Genomic DNA, 20,445 nt, shown 5'->3' on the forward strand with positions numbered 1-20,445 from the left:
CAATATTTGCTGAAAAATTGATTTATAGATAATTGCTTTGTTTTTTGTTTAAATGCATGTATTTAATATAATATAAATTAATTATGGAAATCACTGTTACAACTATAGGAATTATATTAGAATGTCTAAATGATATTATTTAACTATTATTTTTTCAGATTTTTAATTTTTACGGATTTTATTAGTGTATCAATTTATTTAAATCACGCTCAACAATTTTTTTAGGACTAATATTTCAAATTTAAGTATTTTCATTACTCACCATCCAATTATATATAATTTACAAGTTATAATAAGAGGAGTTGATTAGAAATCGTGTGATTAATCTTGTCAGTAGTTGTTACTGATGATCGAGTTTCTAATGACAAGTCTCAGAATTACAATTCACACGTCGACAATCACTTTATTGCTTCATTCTAATGGATTGATAACAAGTTGAAAATTATACATTCTGGAATAAAGAGATAGGTTTCAAGATAACGAACTGGTTTCTGTATTTGCATTGTAAAAAGAGACTACTTGTTTATTTATACATATATAATATATTATGCATTTTTAATATATTATTTATACATTAATCTTGTTTAGTATTTGATTGGCGTATGATCAAATTTCTGAATTCGGAATAAAATATTTCATGATCCAACAACGTTCGATCATTAATCAATATCTGTTGACGTCTGCAGTCATCCAGGTTTCGATTTTCTTTTAGAATAGAGTTCAGTACACGTCAGAAAATACTGAAGAATGTTATTCGATATTGGAAACATGTTTAGACTATTATATACTTGTATTTTGTATCCAATTTAATATTTTTATATCCTATATCTAAGTCTGAAAACTCTATTAAAGAGAAGTTAGATATATTTAAGAAAAAATGTAATTTCTTACAAGACTATACATTTACACGATCCTTCCAGTCCCTTCACACGCTTTTTAGAGGCAATAACAAGTCTACGGCGGAACTGACCTTTTATTGGAGGCTACTGTCCGCCATCCAATGTAAAACAGTTATAGAGTCCTCTAGCGGTAGCATACATATTCTTAAAAAACAATAATTACATTAAAAAGCCTCTAAAAAGCGTGTGAAGGGACTGGAAGGATAAAGACTCGTGTAAATGTATAGTCTTGTAAGAAATTATATTTTTTCTTAAATGTGAATTCGTCCCGGCAAATTTTTAAAGAAGTTAGATATATTCAAGGTAAAATAATCTATTATTTTATAAGAATTGTTGCTCATAATTTTAGAAATAGAATTACGATTTATTAATATAATTATTTAGTTTATACAAATTTAATAACTTTTTTGGTATTATTCATTAGTAAATATTAAACTGTGGTTATTTGAACGGAGTTTAACATGTTAATTAATCGATCTGTAAATTAACTATGGCTGCCGGTATAAATCCTTTCGAAAATATATTTCAGACATCACTTATAAATGATTAAAATATGCCTAATTTTAGTATATATGGAATATGTAAAATATTTATGGCCCACCTACCCTCGACTTATACGCAATTTTATCCTCAAATGGAAAAGGTTTTCGGGATGTCGAAATTTTCATTATCCAGAGTTTAAACTAGACCCTGACTAAATGATTTATTAAAATGTCTTAAAATTGAATTCATTATGTATTAAGTATGAGATTTCTCTGCGATATAATAGTGATATACTAAAGCAAGTTATAACGCTTCATTTGCTTAAATGTATAGAGAAAGTTACTTTTTCAATTAAATATTCTTAATAAAAGCTTATAAAATTTACATATAATGAATATTCTCTGTTTAAAGATAAAAATTCAATTCGGAAATTTGAATAGTTTTCAAGTATTCTTGAATTATACTTAATGCAAATTGTTTTTAATCTTTATAACGAAAAGATTTAAAAATAACACGTACAATATTATAATAGTTACGGTTATATAACTAAGATGCAGAAGCAGGATTCAAAAACTTAAATTATAGATCCTCTGGGAATCAATGGAATTTTGAAAAGGGTGGATGAATTCAAAGGTTCAATTGGGGATGAAAAAATCACATAATTATTTTAGTTTTTCAAGAATTTCAGATAATTTTCAAATAAGAATAATAACAATCGTGTGAGAAATTCGTTAACTGTTTAAAAATCGAAAATAATTTACTTGATATATTACGCAAATCTTTGAAAATAACATAAAAATTTTAAGGGGACAATTGAAAAGAATATTTTCTATATAGGAGGTCAATGCAAGAAAGAAGCTGAAAACTGACTTATATGATCTTAATAATACGTTGGCAAATACGGTTAATTTTAAATAAAGTATTTAACTAAAACAATTTACTTTATATAGTAAATAATCATTCATTTATTTTTGTAACATTTACAGAACATTTTGTTTTAGACACCAAAATAAAATCACGTTTGTCAGCCCGTTGGTTAGGTGTGAACCAACAAGGACTACCAGTGTTACAATGAACTACAATGGTCAAGAGGCTAAAATCACTTGGCCATTGATGAGCGTTTTTTAAATAATTAATATTAAGAATAAACGCATTGAAAGATTATAATGAATTAAGAAAATAACAAATAAAAATATAATAAATGTGATAAAACAAATCTAAAGTTTTGTATAACAATAAAAAGAAGATTAAACATTAGACAAATAAATATATTAAAAAGATTTAAAATTATATTATATTTATATAAAAACTGTTACACTTTTAATTCTAAATGCTGTAATATTTATGAATAAATAATCGCTAATAATTGTTTTAAAAAGACTTAAAAATTTTGTTTTGAACAAAAAACACAATTTGATTCTATTTGTAACAGTGAAAAACGAATGAGAATTTCTAGTCTGTTAATATCTTTGGAAAATCATCATTTACAGGAAAGAGTAAAAGGGAATTTACTGCGAATTGCTGGTTTATTATTGAATTGAAGACAATAAAATTCAAGTAAGTCTAGACAATCCTGCGAGGATTTAAAAGCAATATTCTCTCAGTAAAGTTTCTGATATAAGTTACTGTATAAATTCGGAAGCGTTGTTTGGTTAATCAGATCTAAGAATCAACATCTAATACAATGTTATAAATCATATATAATTTTCATTATTATATTAAGGTTATTTTATAATCATTAAAAATTAAATATTTCTGTTGTAAAGGATGTTCTTATATCATATTTTTAAAACCTTCTGCAATAACATTTCTTTAGCATTACGTAAACTACAATTGAAATGCTAAATATACAGTATTACGCTAATTTAACGAAAGAGTTTCTAATGAAACCTTTGCGTAGAAAGTTTTGAAAGGTATTATTTAACATTCGAGGGCAAATATTTTCCTATATGATTAAAAATATATATGCTGTATAAGTTTGTTCGAAAAAAATGAATGACTAATTACAGGCATTTATAAAACTTTGTATTATTGATGATTTTGACACAGTGTTCGGATGGCCGAGCAGTCAAGGTGGCAGCTTACCACCTTGTGGGACCAGAGATCCGGATATGTTATATATTACGCTTATTTGTGAGCTTTGAAAAGCCCATAATGGGCTTGTTAAAAAGGCCCTCTTTTGCTTGTTAGTGTTCAAAGGATGAAAAAAAAAAGACTGAAATATCGAGGAAGACTAGAGACATCGTCAATGAATCTTACAAGATCTTTATAAGACGTGTTAAATTATTCCTGCATGTTGGAAAAATAAAAAAAAACAAACATATAAAGCAACATGCCAGAACATAGACAGAAATATTTTTACGATTTATATTTACACGAAATGCTATCTACAGGGATATGTAACTTGAAAAAAATACATGGCATCAGTAACGCAGATCTATAGGGATGTTGAAGCTTTCTTGTTAAGCTATGTAATTAAATAATGACAATACTGCGAGTTCGATTCGAGAGTTAACCTTAAGCCTGATTTACATAAAGATATGTCAACATTAAATTAAGCGAACTCAAGTGGATTTGGACTTCTTCGTCCAAAAATAATCGCGAAAGCATACGAGCGTGCGCATTTGAGAAAATCTCATATATCTTGTGAATTTCTGAGAAAATTGATCTCTAAGAAACGTTAATATTAACTTTATTCGCTGTTCTATGAAAATAAAAAGCGATATTTAATATAATGAAGCACTGTGAATTCAACCAGACAAACCGAACTCATACCAGATAAAGTTCAATCTATTATCTCTCCAGACTGCGTTGAACAGGAATACATTAATTACGATCACCCTATATAACTGAATCTTGCACGATTGAATCAGATATTAACGGTCTGAACATGAAATTAATATCAAAGACTTACCGGCTTTAGTATTAATTCCAAGTATACCTGAAGTGGAGGTAGAAAAGACTGCCAGATATACTGGTACGTGTGTACTCTTCTTAAATGAAATAAATAGCAATGGATACAAATGAAATATATCATATAAAAAATAATCCTGATCTTCACTGGCTTGCTGTTGTTATTATAAAACCAAGTTTACACATTCTTCCATCATTTCAGTCCTTGTATAAAATGACTAGGTAAACAGGTTACACCGACTTTATACTGCGTACTTTTTACTGTAAATATTTGAATATTAAAATGACTGAGTAATCTTTGTTAATCAAATACACACTAGAACGATCGAATGAGCATTAAAGTGAATTCAATATTTACTCTGTTAGTTTGCAAATATTCACGACAATACTTAAATGATTATATATCATTAGAATTATTAGAAATTCAAGTTGTAATGTCTATCTGAAGTTTGTAATATCAGTAATACATTTACTAAACAATTGACTTTCAGGTAAAGGAACAGAAATTAATGCAACTTGTAAGATTTAACAGAAGCAATAACACGTGAAAAATAAAAAATTTGATTTATAAAATTGATCACAAAATTTTACTTTAAAAATACAAATATGAATAAGAAAATATTCAGAGAAAACATTCCATATTTAATTGTCATTAACTGGGTTATATTTACTTGAATATGTTGTTAAATTAATTATTTTTACAAATATTTACCTATTAAATAACGATTTTAATTATTTAAACTCCATTAAACGTTTTTAAAGCAAATAATTCATACTCGTACCCAGCAGAATTAAATAAAAAACTTAAATCAACACCTTAATGTTTGCTGAGAAATTTTTTAATTTAACGAACGTTTTCGGCCTCATCTATAGGCCATCATCAGGTCGAAATACAAAAATTGGAACGCTTACGTTCCATACATAGAATACAAAATTCAAACTAAACATTTTTTTTAAAAAATGGAACTAATTAACGGATAAATAAATAAACATATAGTGAGAAACTAGAAAAACAAAAATAATAATAACAAACGAACATAATATCAATATTACCTATCCTAACTATAAATAATTCAATTTAAAATATAACTAAGTTCATGCGCCTCCTATAAGTTTTTAAGGGCATATTTCCAAGCCGAAGGAAGACCCTCCGCGTCCCTTGCATTAATACATTTATCTTTTAGCTTACTTCTGTAAATTTCCATTTTTTCCGCTGTTCTCGCCAAAGTTGGGGAATGTACCTGTTTTATGATTTTCGCCTCATTCCACCGTACCACGGATCCTTCAGCTTGCCCCATCTGGGCTAGTACTGTTGTATTGGACCCTTTTCTAATATCATACTTATGTTCCTTCATCCTTATTCCTAAGTTTCTAGTAGTAACCCCCACGTACTCTTTATTAATACCTAACAACTGGTTCTCGTAGGGGATCTTATACACACCTGCCTTATCTTCTTTTTTAACTAATCCTTTATCGTTTCTAAGTATTTTATACAAATTCGGAGCCCTTTTTAAGATCACCCTTGCATCCTTCATGCTTGCTATTTCTTTCATAATCCCTCCTAGATATTTATTGAATGTAAATTTCGTGTACCTATAAGGCCCTTGTCTAGTGTCTTTATCACTGCTGGTCTCAAATTTTCTAATAATTCCCTCTATGACTTTCCTCTTATACCCTAATCTTCCTGCTATCCGTATAATTCTTTCTATCTCCGTAAGTCGGTCTATCACATTTTCACAGTATATAAAGGCCCTTCTAATCAAAGCTCTAAATGCCGCTAACTTATATTTATAAGGGTCATAAGAGCTAGCAGGAATATAAAGTGGGCTATGTGTAGGTTTAATGAATACGCCAGTGGATATATGCCCTTTGCTAAATACGATGTTAATGTCTAAGAAATGCAACATCCTAGAGCTTTTTTGCTCAAGCTTCAGGTTAAGGCCTTCTTCGTTTTCGTTAATTCTATCCACAAAGTTAGCAATTACCCGATTGTTCTTCCATATTATGAAAATGTCATCCACATATCTCTTGTAGTATACTATGTCACTTTCGAAGCCGCGCAGCACTTTTAATTCTACTTTTCTAACAACAAGTTCGCAAAGGAGCCCCGAAATCGGGCTTCCCATTGGTACTCCCCTTTTTTGCTTGAATGTTTGGTCTTCGTAAACGAAGAAGGATTCGCAACATACTAGGTTAGCCATTTCTATAACCTCCTTTCTGTGTTGTGTTAACGTTGGGTTTTCTTTAAACAAGAACTCCAACAGCGCTTCTACGCAGGATTCAACCTTAATAGACGGGTACAAACTTTCGTAATCTAACACAGTTCCAACTTCTTCATCCATCAAAGTAATGCTTTGTAGATCTTTAACTACCATAACAGGATTCTTTACCACAAACTTATTACTTTCCATCATCGCGGAGACGTATTTTTTCCAGGAGAAATGTAGGACCTTTTCGTTTCTCCACAATAGGCCTTATTTCCTTACCCTCTTTATGGGTTTTAGCGAAGGCAAAGAGTCTAGGGAGCCCTGGTCTAGGGTTCCGGCATTTTCGGAGAAACGGTAATATCTTCGCTAGTTTGGTTTCCTGCAGCTTTTTAACCCTTCTATCAATAGTTTGAACTATATTACTGGTGTTATGGTAGTTAAAGATCTACAAAGCATTACTTTGATGGATGAAGAAGTTGGAACTGTGTTAGATTACGAAAGTTTGTACCCTTCTATTAAGGTTGAATCCTGCGTAGAAGCGCTGTTGGAGTTCTTGTTTAAAGAAAACCCAACGTTAACACAACACAGAAAGGAGGTTATAGAAATGGCTAACCTAGTATGTTGCGAATCCTTCTTCGTTTACGAAGACCAAACATTCAAGCAAAAAAGGGGAGTACCAATGGGAAGCCCGATTTCGGGGCTCCTTTGCGAACTTGTTGTTAGAAAAGTAGAATTAAAAGTGCTGCGCGGCTTCGAAAGTGACATAGTATACTACAAGAGATATGTAGATGACATTTTCATAATATGGAAGAACAATCGGGTAATTGCTAACTTTGTGGATAGAATTAACGAAAACGAAGAAGGCCTTAACCTGAAGCTTGAGCAAAAAAGCTCTAGGATGTTGCATTTCTTAGACATTAACATCGTATTTAGCAAAGGGCATATATCCACTGGCGTATTCATTAAACCTACACATAGCCCACTTTATATTCCTGCTAGCTCTTATGACCCTTATAAATATAAGTTAGCGGCATTTAGAGCTTTGATTAGAAGGGCCTTTATATACTGTGAAAATGTGATAGACCGACTTACGGAGATAGAAAGAATTATACGGATAGCAGGAAGATTAGGGTATAAGAGGAAAGTCATAGAGGGAATTATTAGAAAATTTGAGACCAGCAGTGATAAAGACACTAGACAAGGGCCTTATAGGTACACGAAATTTACATTAAATAAATATCTAGGAGGGATTATGAAAGAAATAGCAAGCATGAAGGATGCAAGGGTGATCTTAAAAAGGGCTCCGAATTTGTATAAAATACTTAGAAACGATAAAGGATTAGTTAAAAAAGAAGATAAGGCAGGTGTGTATAAGATCCCCTACGAGAACCAGTTGTTAGGTATTAATAAAGAGTACGTGGGGGTTACTACTAGAAACTTAGGAATAAGGATGAAGGAACATAAGTATGATATTAGAAAAGGGTCCAATACAACAGTACTAGCCCAGATGGGGCAAGCTGAAGGATCCGTGGTACGGTGGAATGAGGCGAAAATCATAAAACAGGTACATTCCCCAACTTTGGCGAGAACAGCGGAAAAAATGGAAATTTACAGAAGTAAGCTAAAAGATAAATGTATTAATGCAAGGGACGCGGAGGGTCTTCCTTCGGCTTGGAAATATGCCCTTAAAAACTTATAGGAGGCGCATGAACTTAGTTATATTTTAAATTGAATTATTTATAGTTAGGATAGGTAATATTGATATTATGTTCGTTTGTTATTATTATTTTTGTTTTTCTAGTTTCTCACTATATGTTTATTTATTTATCCGTTAATTAGTTCCATTTTTTAAAAAAAATGTTTAGTTTGAATTTTGTATTCTATGTATGGAACGTAAGCGTTCCAATTTTTGTATTTCGACCTGATGATGGCCTATAGATGAGGCCGAAAACGTTCGTTAAATTAAAAAATTTCTCAGCAAACATTAAGGTGTTGATTTAAGTTTTTTTTTTGTTTTTAAAGCAAATATTAAAACAATTAAAAAATAAGCTAACTCATCTTGTTGCATTGTAATTAATTAAAGTAACTTTAGAAAGATTAATTAAATCAATTTAAATTGCAAAATACAGAATTTAAAAAGTTTTCTGGCGTTCTTCAGCAGTTCTTTTATTTCAACAGAATAATTTAAAAATTTTAAAATTAATTATCAAGTTACTTTTATTTTTTATATAAAATTAACATTTTTAGTATAAGATACATAGTGCATATTTGATATTTATTAGTGTAAGAATATAAAAAAAGTATTTCATGTCTTGTACAAATTGAATACACACTTTACAGGATTGTTCAAATTAGAAGTGTAATATATACAAGAAAAGTATTCAAAAATTGTGGAGAAGTAATCTTTAAAATATGTGTACAGTAAGACCCTGCTTAACGCTGCCTTGATTAACACTGATTCGATATAACGCGGTCTCCTCGAAGCCTGAAAAAACGCTCATCTCGTATTTAATGTAATAATTATAAATAATTAATTTATAATTTAGACATTTTTAAAATTGAATTTGGAATTGGTCATTAAATTTAATACGAAATGGGAACATAATTGCCTATCTCTAGTCAAATAAATTAATTTCTATTATTTAATTATTGCCTTTACATAGTCCAAGAATTTGGCATATTGTTTGGCGTATTTATTATATAACGGGCTATAGTTGTTGATGTTTATAAGTAGTATGTGTGAACACAAGTTTGGAAAAATGTGATCACAAACGACACTACGATGCTGGCGGAACGAGTGTTAAACGGACTGATGGAGCATGTGCACAATCCGGAACTTCTCCTCTCCTGGTCACTCGTTATGCGAGATGCTCGTTAAGCGATGTTACACTGTATTCTGAAAATGAAGAACCCGAAGAATTTCTCTACAGATTTCCTTAGTAAAAGTTTGGTAACGATAACCGAAATATTTGATCAAATCGTAGCGAATGATCCAGATTTTGAAAGGAGTGCAGAAGCAAAACGAGGCGTTTTGGATGCGATCTTCTGCTATCGACATTTGCTTAAGGAAAGAAAAAAGCGTCAAATGAAACTACACGACTTTATCCCAACAAACAAGAATTTCAGAAGAGCCAGGGCCTTCATCACAAAAAATGAACTTTACACTTTTAAGTGCATTTGTTTATGTTTATTTAGCATATATTATTATGCAAATTAATAAAAAGAACTTAAAATTATAGTAAAATTTGGTTATTTTCGGTCGCGTGTTTTCCTTTCCCTATTTACTCTACGTTAAAATGACGCTGTTTCGCTTAGCGCTTTGTCGTATAGGAACGCGTTAAGCGGGGTCTTACTGTACTTATATATCGGAAGTACTGTCATATATACTATAGCTAATTATTATATATTATTATTAAAATTTTCATGCAGTATTTAATAAATAAATTTGTGTTAAAACAAGTATTACGTAATAATTTACATATTTTGCATGTTTTTAGAAAATAATCCTTAATTATTTCTGTTTTTCGTTAGAAGATAAACAATAATTTCGTATTTTGCCGAGTTTGGATTAGCAAGAGTGTACTTGCACTATATTATATTACTATAGGTTAATTTACAGTTATATTAATTTTGGAATTCATTATGTTTGCAATATTATTTTAAATTCCAATCTATAATTTGCATGTTACAGCACTAAGTGACTATTATTTCCATGCAAATGAAATTGCTATAATAATCCAATATTTCGAAACTAAAAAAAAAATAAAATATTTTGGACGTTTACTTAAGTATAATGTATTTTTCTTTAAGGTTAATAGTCCAAATTAATAAGAATTATAACGAAAGACTTTTTTATAGAGATAGAGAGGTTCGAGAAGTTTCAAGTATTTCAAAAAACACAGCTGTATTTTACTTTTACTGTTAATACTCATTTATTTCTATTTATACACTTAGAAAAACTGGGAAAAAATAAAATCAAGAAAAATTGAGATAGATTTTTCTTAATTTTAGTTTATTCTTTTTATAACAATTAGAATCACACATTATATTATTGTAATTTTTAAATTTATTTTATAAATTTTTACTTCCATGTATTTATTTTTCCTCAATAACACTCCAAAAAGACTTTACAATAAAATATATAAAATATATTTTATATCATAAATTTTATCACCCTGAATCTTTAAATCGTACATTATTATGTAAAACAGAAGGAAATAAACATTGAATTTTGTAATTCATATTTTAAGTAATTTGAAAATTTAAAATTACAACGTTTATAACCCTCTAAACAATAAAATATATTTAATGTATTTGTTGTAAAGGACATTTGAAAGCATTCATTTAGATAGGGCTACTCAATTTGAGTGCTTTTAGTTCGTTTCGTTCGAAAAACCACAAATTAGAAGGGTTTGGTTTCGAAGATTTGAAGTATTTGTAACAGTGTAAACAACAGTTTGACATCATTTGAATTTGTTTCATAATCCTCTTCTGTGGCTGTTCATCTCAAGTTATTTCTACATTAATACAAATGCTAAGCTTTTCTCTCACTCCCATTATATTTGCTGGTAAAATAATGTATACGGTATTAATCTTGTATAATAATCTTCCTATACGTCTATTAGCAATGTTATTAAATATGCTGCTCCGATTATAGTGTTGGGGATAGATGAGACAACAGAGAAATAGGGATATATTTCATACAATTATAAAAACAAGGATGTGAAACGTTGAATCTCTCTAATGCAAAACCTAACTTTGAATTTGGTTTGGTTTGTGAAAAGAAACGAACTGAAGAGAATTAAATTCAGAATCGAAGTGAAAGTACGCTTAAATTATATATTTTATTTAAATAAAAATGTTTTGTACCGTATCGTGAATAATATGAAATATAACATTTATCTTATTTAATGGGTTGTTAAGACTTTAAGCCAAAGCGTGTATATGGTAAGCGATGAAACTCTGTTGTTAATTTGAATGCTCAATGATATCAGTCGCCACTAGTAACGGTTGGGTAGAGTCCATACAGCCGCTACTAGGAGACGATGATGGAACTGTAGACACTTGTTCATTACTAGATTATACAGACTATTATTAGCATGGTTTTTTGTTTTTGTTTAATTAATTGATAGCATCATTTTGAGGATATGTTTATTTAATGTTTTCAGGCTATATGATAACGTCTTTAACAGTAGAAAAGGGATTGTATCGCTTTCGTAAACAAAAAGAAATGCTTGTCTGGATAGCAAAGTTAAAATTTTTATTTTATTTAATAACTAAACTTATGTACATTCGTTTAATACAGTTATAACACAATTGCGCAATATAATTAATAAAATTACAATTGTATAAAATTCTGGAATGAAGTATTATTAACAATATAGAATTTTTCGATGCTGTTACTCAAAGTTCACATCTGTAGAAAGAAAAATAACTAGGCCTACATGATTATAGTTTATATATAAAATTTTATTTTTAAATATGTTATCTGTATATTTCTAGCTAATTAATTAGGATAATAATTTCATATACAGATAAAAAACGACCTTATGTAGAAACAATCAATTAATGTTTCCAATTATTTATACACAATTTTCATTATTTTTTATTTAAAATATGTGATTATTATCGCATTTTTTACTTAGTTCTTGAATAATTGAAGACGTATTATAAACTTTTAATATTTGTATTAGTTTAGAGTTTGGTATTTATAATTAAGTGTATTTAGAACATGTTACAACTCTATAACAGTATAAGTAAATAATTTACTTAAACAACTAAATTAACTTTAGAAATCGAGAAAAAAATCGAGATCCCCACAAACACTAATATCCATACATACAGAAAAAAAATACGAATTTCTTTTTTCATTTCTCGACGTTTCAAGGTCCTCTGAGTCCACAAATGTGAAAATCTTCGGAAATCATTTTTTGACAAATTGCCATACTTTCCCTCTATTATACATAACAGAGCAGAAAAAGTAAAAATGTAAACATACAATTACACAATATTTGATCGAAGGTGTCATTTCAGGTCTATTTGTTCCCATGGAAAAAGTTGCTATTTATTTGAAGGATATCTAGCCTATATATTGTACTTTGAAGTAATTTGCTTTATTATAATTACAGTATCATTATGGTAAGTAGTTATATTATAAATGGCCTAAAGTGTTTTGGCTTGTAACGATAAATGCACGCAGAATTTTAATTGCATAACTATGAACACAGCTGCCAAGTTATTTACGTGATGTGTATTTATTCCCAATATGCCATTAGTATTTCGGATCGTTTATGTTTAAAGCCATTATAAAATTATTGTTTCTAAAAACGTTTAAATTTGTATGAACCTTTCAATAGTTAAATTGCTATATGACGAATCATTTACAAGTGTATTATTTAGCTCAGAATGTTATTCAAAATATAATATTAATAATCAAATTTGAATAACTCAATAAGAAAAGTTTATCTATTTTGCACAGTTTGATTGCAAAAAGCTGATTTTGCAACCAGCATTATTCTATTCCTTGTACAAATAACATTGTAAATGGATAAAAATTCAATATATATTGCATTCTGTTTAATGTAAATATTTGAAGACAGTTGAATGTTAAACAAGTGATATTATCTTTCAACAAGTACCCAATTGAATAATCGAATAATATGAAAATTATTATAAATTTGATATTTGGTAAGACTAGGCAAATTGGTATTTAGTATGATCATTTAAGTATGACAATACTCAAATGATCACAGTACATTAACATTAGACATACTATAAATTTAAAGTTGTAATATATATTTACAGTTAGTAATAACAGCGATAAATTTGTTAAACAGTTTGATAAATGGCTACGAGAGTGAGTATAAATTTTTAAAATTTACAAAAATAAAAAGTCCCTTCAAATCTCCTATAGTCGCCATATTTTCCATCTGTTATATATCTGTTAACAGAGCTGGGACAGATAAAATGATATAAAATTCAATAACTAGAAATTAAAGCTTCAATTTGAAGAAATCACAGTGGTTTTAATAGAGAGTAATTCTCGATAAATATCATAAGAATGTATTTTGTTTTCACAAAATGCAACGAGAATACCTAAACAATATTAAATATTCTGTTTATGGGTTAAATTTAATATATTCGCTGGAGTTATTGCCAGCTGCACAAGGAAGTGTTCTAAAATCAGATATTTATGTATGTATGGTTTACTATCGAACGGTGGCAAAAGTAGTATTTCGACTATTCATTATTTACGTTTGAACTATTCGACGTCCCATCGAGTTCCAAAAGTTTTCTGATGTTTCTCTCTAAGAAAATCTAATTTAAAAATTGAAAAACAAAAAAAAAAAAATATATATATTTATTGAGAAATTCGTTTTAGAATCAGAAAACTTACGAGGAAATCTTTTTACTTTTCTTCAATTTTTAAATAACACGATTGAAGGAAAATAATTAATAAAAAGTTTTAAAATTTATATACTTTAAATTAAAAAAATATAATTTTAAATTGATAAACTAATATCTTAAACTTAAAATATTTATATAGTTTTTATAAAATCTCATATTTTTGCTCATATTTTGGTAATTTTAATAATCAGTATGTATATATTATATATATATATATATATATATATATATATATATAAATAAATTAAAAATTAAAAGATATACAATATAAATCTAGTCAAAATTAGGTTAGCCAATCCACAATACAGTATTGGAGACAAAACCGCTGTCAAATAAAAGTATAAATAACAAAATTTTAACTGAGTTTTACAATTTTTCCACGTGGATCTCATGTCTAATCTTGTAAAAATCGATGAAAATACTGTGGAGAAAGCGTGACTTGAATTTGATTATTGCATTCACAAGTGCAGGATTACACGTGGTGACGACTGTGTATTCCTTTACTGATAAATCTTGTAATATTAAATTAACCGTATAGATCCTTCTAATGTAATTATGTAATAAATTGACAAATTTCAAGTATCTAACTGAAGTATTCAGATATTCAAGTCGCCATTATCATTTCGAATAATTTTAAAATAAAAATTAATTTAATTGTTTCATTGTTTTTATTCAACTTTCCCTCTCTGTTATATATAACAGAACGTTCGGTCTAAAAATGACCCCCCAAAAATGACCTTTTTTACATTTTGGACTCGGGACCTTGAAATGAAAAAAATTCGGGTTTTTTTTTTCTGTATGTATGGATGTTAGTGTGTGTGGGAAGCACTATTTTAATCACCCAATTTAAAGCTTAGAAACTCCTGTACTTTTTGTCGAAAATTTCTGAAATTTTGCAGTGAGATTTCTCTTTAAGGGGGATTGATGCTGTTAAATTTTGGTGATTATAGGTCAACTGGGTGGGGAGATAAAGGGGGTCTTGTGTCATGTTTCGAGTAGGGTCGGACTTGACGATTTTACTCATTATTAGCTTTTACAATCTTTTATAAAACCCACCGCTGCCCTAAAAATCAATTAAGCTTTTTGCCATATAATAATTAAAAATATAAAAACCTTCGAAATAAAATACCATAACAGAGAGCGCCACACCCAGTTTTAAATGTTTTCGGAAAAATTAAACAACTCGTTGCTGTATTTTTATATAAATAAATAAATATAAATGCTTAAAAATTTTATAATTTTAATTAAGATTATAAAATTTATCATAAATATAGAAAAAATAAAACTTTATAATTATTTGTAAGATGAATAAACTTTATTTATTTTTAAATCTAATTGAGTTTATAAATTGAAAAATATAGATTATATTATTATTGTCATAAATTAATTTTAAAATTATAAAACAAATTCACACCAACCACAGAAATAACAGTCATAGTAGCTCTAAGAAAAACTTCGTTAAAAAGACAATTAATAGCAGAAAAAATTTTTTTACAAAGTTAAAACGATATCAGACGTCAGCCTTTCCTTGTAGGATCTGACGCCTTTACATTAAAAACAAAAGTATAATTTTTTCACCATACTAACAAATCTTTATTCTTGAAATTATACTTTTGTTTTTAATGTAAAGGCGTCAGATCCTACAAGGAAAGGCTGACGTCTGATATCGTTTTAACTTTGTAAAAAAATTTTTTCTGCTATTAATTGTCTTTTTAACAAAGTTATTCTTCGAGCTACTATGACTGTTACTTCTGTGGTTGGTGTGAAATTGGATGAAAAAATGAACTCAAAAATGTGATATTTTTGTATTGTCATTAAACTTCAAAATAGAAGACATCCAAGAGTTATTATGTAAAAAAGTTATAAAGCTATTTAGTGCCTAAATCAATATCTAAGAGGAATTCTAGATTTTCTTTATTATTATTATTTTTTTAAAAGAATCTCTCAAAATCACATTTTATTTAAATTTAAATATCAAATTTTCTTTTGATCGAATATTTAAGATTTATTTCTGAATAAATCTTAAAATGTAAAACTCCATTTTTCTTTTTTCATTCGGTACGTTTTGCTTCATTTTTTAGTGGAAACAGATAAAATTTTAAGAAGAATTTACCATAATAAGATTTTCGAATAAAATTTTAAAAAATTAAGTTATATTTTTTTATTTTATATAATTTAAATTTTAATACATTTCCCCCTCTTTTATATTTGTAAATAACAATGTAAATATTTTTATAATTTAATAAAATAACATATACCGTATTTGTATTTAGAAATCTTTTGTTTTCATTTTTATTTGAAATTTTATTTCAAATAACATTTTCAAATTTATACACCAATATAATATTATTGAAATTCATTTTTTACTTTTCTATGTTTAAATGCGTATAAATTATAAAATATTTTCTTCTTTATAGTTATAAAAGAAACTTAAAAGATTTAGAGATATAGAAGATTTAGTTATTTAATTAAATATTATTTAAGTTTATTTTATTAAATATAAAATATTTTATAGTTAAAGTTTTCTTTTATAAGAATTAACAATAGCAACCTCCAAAAGACAAAAAACAATTTTTTTTTCGTTCATTATAAACGTTATATGAAACTATTTTATTGAACACGAATCCATTTATCAAGATTGATCGATGGTCTATAAAGATATTGCCTATTGATTATTGATAGGCTGAAATAAAGGCAACAATCGATAATTTTTTCTCTTCAACAATAAGTTAAACAACTTTAGAATGCTTCTTAGAAAAATATTGTTATTTTATAATAAAGGAATCATTATACTTGGAAGTATTTACTCGAACATTGTTGATTTATAGATTATACATGCATGCAAGTATGCATGTATAGTCTTTATGTATACTGTATATGTTTATGTGACAAGCATGTATACAGTAATACATTATTGTTAGTTTCTTTCCTTATTGACATACGACATTTTAATTATTTAAATTATTATAAAAAACATTTAATACTTTTTATTATACAGTATTCTTTCAAACTCAATGTGTAGACCAGTGATGGCGAATTTGTAACCCATGGAACTTGCCATCAATGTCTCGTTATTTAGTTCATTGGATTGTTTAGTTTATGCAACAGATCGGGCTGTAATAGGTTACAGGTTGGGCATGAGAACGGAGCTGTAAGGAGGATAGCCAAAAATTTCCCATAAAAATTGTTGAAACAGTTCGAGATGCAGTATGAGCAGTGGCGCGTTATAGCTTCAGGGGCCCAGACGAATTTAAATAAGGAAGTCTCACTTTCAGTGCTGACTTCAGAGATTTTTCTTCGGCGGAATTGCGTTGTTCTTGAAATAAACAATGATGACCTGTACAAAATTGAAACTAATCATGGAATATTGCAGACACTCTATTGCAGGTTAGTGCGCATTTTATTAATTATTTTTTCTTAAATTACTTCAAAAAAAGAAATTCATTTTTAATGACAATGTTACTCTATTTCACTGTCAAATCTGAACTGATTTCGACGATTATTGTTTTATATTTGGAAGAGGTTTTCAAGTTTCATGAATTTCTTCAGATAGGGTTTTTGTATAGCCTAACATTTACTTATAATGAAGGCCTAATAAAGATCTTCGAAGAAAAAAGGCGCAATATTAAACGCCGTTTTATTTGATCTAAAAGCATAAGTATGTTATGTAACTTGGTCAAAATAAAATACTTGTTTATTACAGAACTGAATTCGACCTTTGTACTCAAAAATTTCTACAAGAAAGTGATGTTAATCAAGATGTTCAAATCTCACTAAGGACTGCAGCTACCAAACATTCAGTTGGACAGGACAAGGTTTTATGAGGTGCACCTGTACCAAAAACTGTGCTAAAAATAGGTGCCAGTGTAAAAAGAAAATTATTTTGTGTAATTCGAAATGCTACCACAGTACACCCTGTAAAAATAAATAAAAGATTAAATATTTTATATATTACACCAAGAAGCAGAAATAAGTTCATTTTTAATTTTAGTTTGACTCTAAAAATTATTCTTATTATTTCGTTTGAAATTTTGAAAATATTTTCGAAAGTTAATTACCTCTAAAAGTGCATGGCTTAATAAAAAAATACAAACTGATAAGTACTGATTAGCTTATTTTCATTTTATAGTTTTGTACAAGTGTTGTGTCACTTCTAATCAATACCATTTTTATAATTAAGTAGACTATGTTTGAACAAATATTGTTCATCTAATTGATTGCCTTTTAATTTTATTTTAACGTTAATATACTTGAATAATAATTCTAGATCAGTTCGACCTAGGTCAAACTAGTTAAGCCTAAAGTATTTAGGCCAAACTAGATTGTCCTGGGCTAAGCTAGTATATCCTGACATGCATAGGATAAACCCGTTTGGTTTAGGACAAACTAGTTTGGCCTGAAATTGGGTTTGGCCGGTAACATACACTTAAAAGCAAAATGTTCGTTCAAATATTCAGTCATTAAATACATAGAATTGATTTGAATTCAATTTTTATTTAAACTTAAATTAATTAATTATTTTTATTAATAATTTTAGTTTTAGTTTCGGTTTCGGTGTAAAGAACAGTTTTAATTATTATTTTATTTTTTAGTATTTTACATGAAATTTTAATCTTAAAATATCTTTAAACTTTTATATACATATGTGTTCTATGAGGCTAAATTAATTGTTAAATAAGTGTTTTAAGCGTTATATTTTACGCGTTTTGAATAATAATTATATGGCATTTCAGTTTATTTCAACTGATTATAAAAAAAAGCTTAAATTATTACAGAGTGCGTTTCTTATATTTTAGATGTTATTTCAAATGAAAAATTTATAAATAATTCTTTTATAATTATTAATTATTAAAAATTTCATTAAAAACTTTACAGCGAAACTGATGCACCCGAGGCAACGTGTAATGCTGGAAAGCTATCTTCTGCGCCTGGATAAATGTTAAAGTAGATACCCTGTATAAATTTATGTTTATAAAAATAATGAAGGAAAATTTTCTTATAGATTTAATAAATAAAATAACATTTCAAAGTTCACTACAATAAAAGAGTTTTCTTGTTGTCTCTTTTCTCATATCGTAGGAATTTTCCAGTGTTAGAAGCATTATTGCTATCATTAATTAATTTTTAGTTAATTGATGCTCTTTTTATTAATTGAGGTTTAAAGCTAAGCATTTGTAAAATATTAAAGAAGAATACATACAAAAAAACATGCTAAGGAGTTGTGGTACGTCACAACTTTCACCTCAAAACATTTCGTGAATATCTAAGATTATAATAGAATTAAGAAAAATTTATTGTTTGGAAAATAAAAAAAATAAATAAGAGAATGTTTTTGTTTTAAGAAAAATAAGAATATTTTCATTCATTGGCATGTTTTTTCAATGAAGAAAAGATCAAATTTTTTGTCTCTTTTTATGAAAAGCTTAAACTTCTTAAGGCGTTATAGTTGTTAATTAGAATTGTTTAAATTGAACTTTATATAAAAACATTATATTTCTTCGTTAAAAAGTTAATTTTTAAGTTTTTAAATTATACTTTTGAAGAAGAAAATAATTAGTTAATCGTAGAAATATGAAATGCTTTCCCCCATATCATTAATTATTATTTAAGTAAATTTAAAAATTAAGAATTAGTAGAATTTTATTTTAAAAATGATAAATTCAAATTATTAAGATAATATTTTCTTTTCTTTTATCTAATTGTCTTGTGGATTAGGAAATAAAACTATAAATATTCCGTCTAATTTTTCTAATTTTTTTCTAAATTTTAATGATCTAAACAGAATTTTAATTAGTATGTGTTTTTTTTCTGAAAAAATAAAATAAAATTTTAATTAAATGAAATTAAATAACATCTTTTATTTTTATAATTGAAATTATTATAAAATCTGTGTTAGCGAATATTAAAAGTATTAAAGAATATTTATTTTTAAAAATTCGCAATTTTATTAAATAATTACAAAGTTTATAAAATTGAAATATAATTATTTAATTTTAGAGGAAAATGGATCTATTTAGATATACAGTAGAGCGTCGATAAGTGGAACCAATTGGGGACTGGGGTCCTTCCAGTTAATGATTTGTTCCAGTTTCCGACTTTGTACGAAAAAATACATTAACCTGTGTCGATGTTCAAATTTTTCTCCGTTGCGTATCGCTTCCTGTTGAATTTTTCTCCGTTGCGTGTCGCTTCGTGTTGAATTTTCGTCGATTTTAAGCCTAATGAAAATACGATAGCCTCAGCTATCGTATCGTTAAAAATTATTTCTGCATTTTGTACAAACAAAATAAATATATTAAAGAATATAAAAAACATGAAAATTATACTTTAGAAGTAAATTTAGTGTCAAAAACATTCGATTCAGCACGACACAGTCCGACTGAAAATCGTTCCACTTTCCGGCCATTCCACTTACCGACGTTCCACTTAACGACGCTCTACTGTAATTATTATTTTTCAATAATAATTTTTTAAATACAAATGTTTATTTTTATAATTACAATATAATTAAATTTGTATTAATATGTGTTTTTATA

The 20,445-nt window shown here is 27.7% G+C and overlaps 2 protein-coding genes across 2 annotated transcripts; one reads left to right on the forward strand and one right to left on the reverse strand.

The window, feature by feature from the left end:
* Positions 1–5,401: 5,401 nt before the first annotated feature.
* On the reverse strand, positions 5,402–6,706 carry LOC136981248 (uncharacterized). The gene has a single exon (XM_067277575.1). It carries the CDS (start codon positions 6,704–6,706, stop codon positions 5,402–5,404), a length of 1,305 nt encoding a protein of 434 aa, XP_067133676.1.
* Positions 6,707–6,932: 226 nt separating this feature from the next.
* On the forward strand, positions 6,933–8,201 carry LOC136981329 (uncharacterized). Its single transcript, XM_067277678.1, has one exon. The coding sequence runs from the start codon at positions 6,933–6,935 to the stop codon at positions 8,199–8,201; it is 1,269 nt and encodes a 422-aa protein (XP_067133779.1).
* Positions 8,202–20,445: the final 12,244 nt, after the last annotated feature.

The sequence above is a fragment of the Centruroides vittatus genome, unplaced genomic scaffold (genome assembly GCF_030686945.1).
Source record: "Centruroides vittatus isolate TY-2023 unplaced genomic scaffold, ASM3068694v2 contig_10, whole genome shotgun sequence".
Taxonomy (NCBI): Eukaryota; Metazoa; Arthropoda; class Arachnida; order Scorpiones; family Buthidae; genus Centruroides; species Centruroides vittatus.

Bases quoted from the DNA above. Each gene is read 5' to 3' on its own strand.
- LOC136981329 (XM_067277678.1), top strand. From the start codon at position 6,933: ATGGTAGTTAAAGATCTACAAAGCATTACTTTGATGGATGAAGAAGTT.
- LOC136981248 (XM_067277575.1), bottom strand. From the start codon at position 6,706: ATGGAAAGTAATAAGTTTGTGGTAAAGAATCCTGTTATGGTAGTTAAA.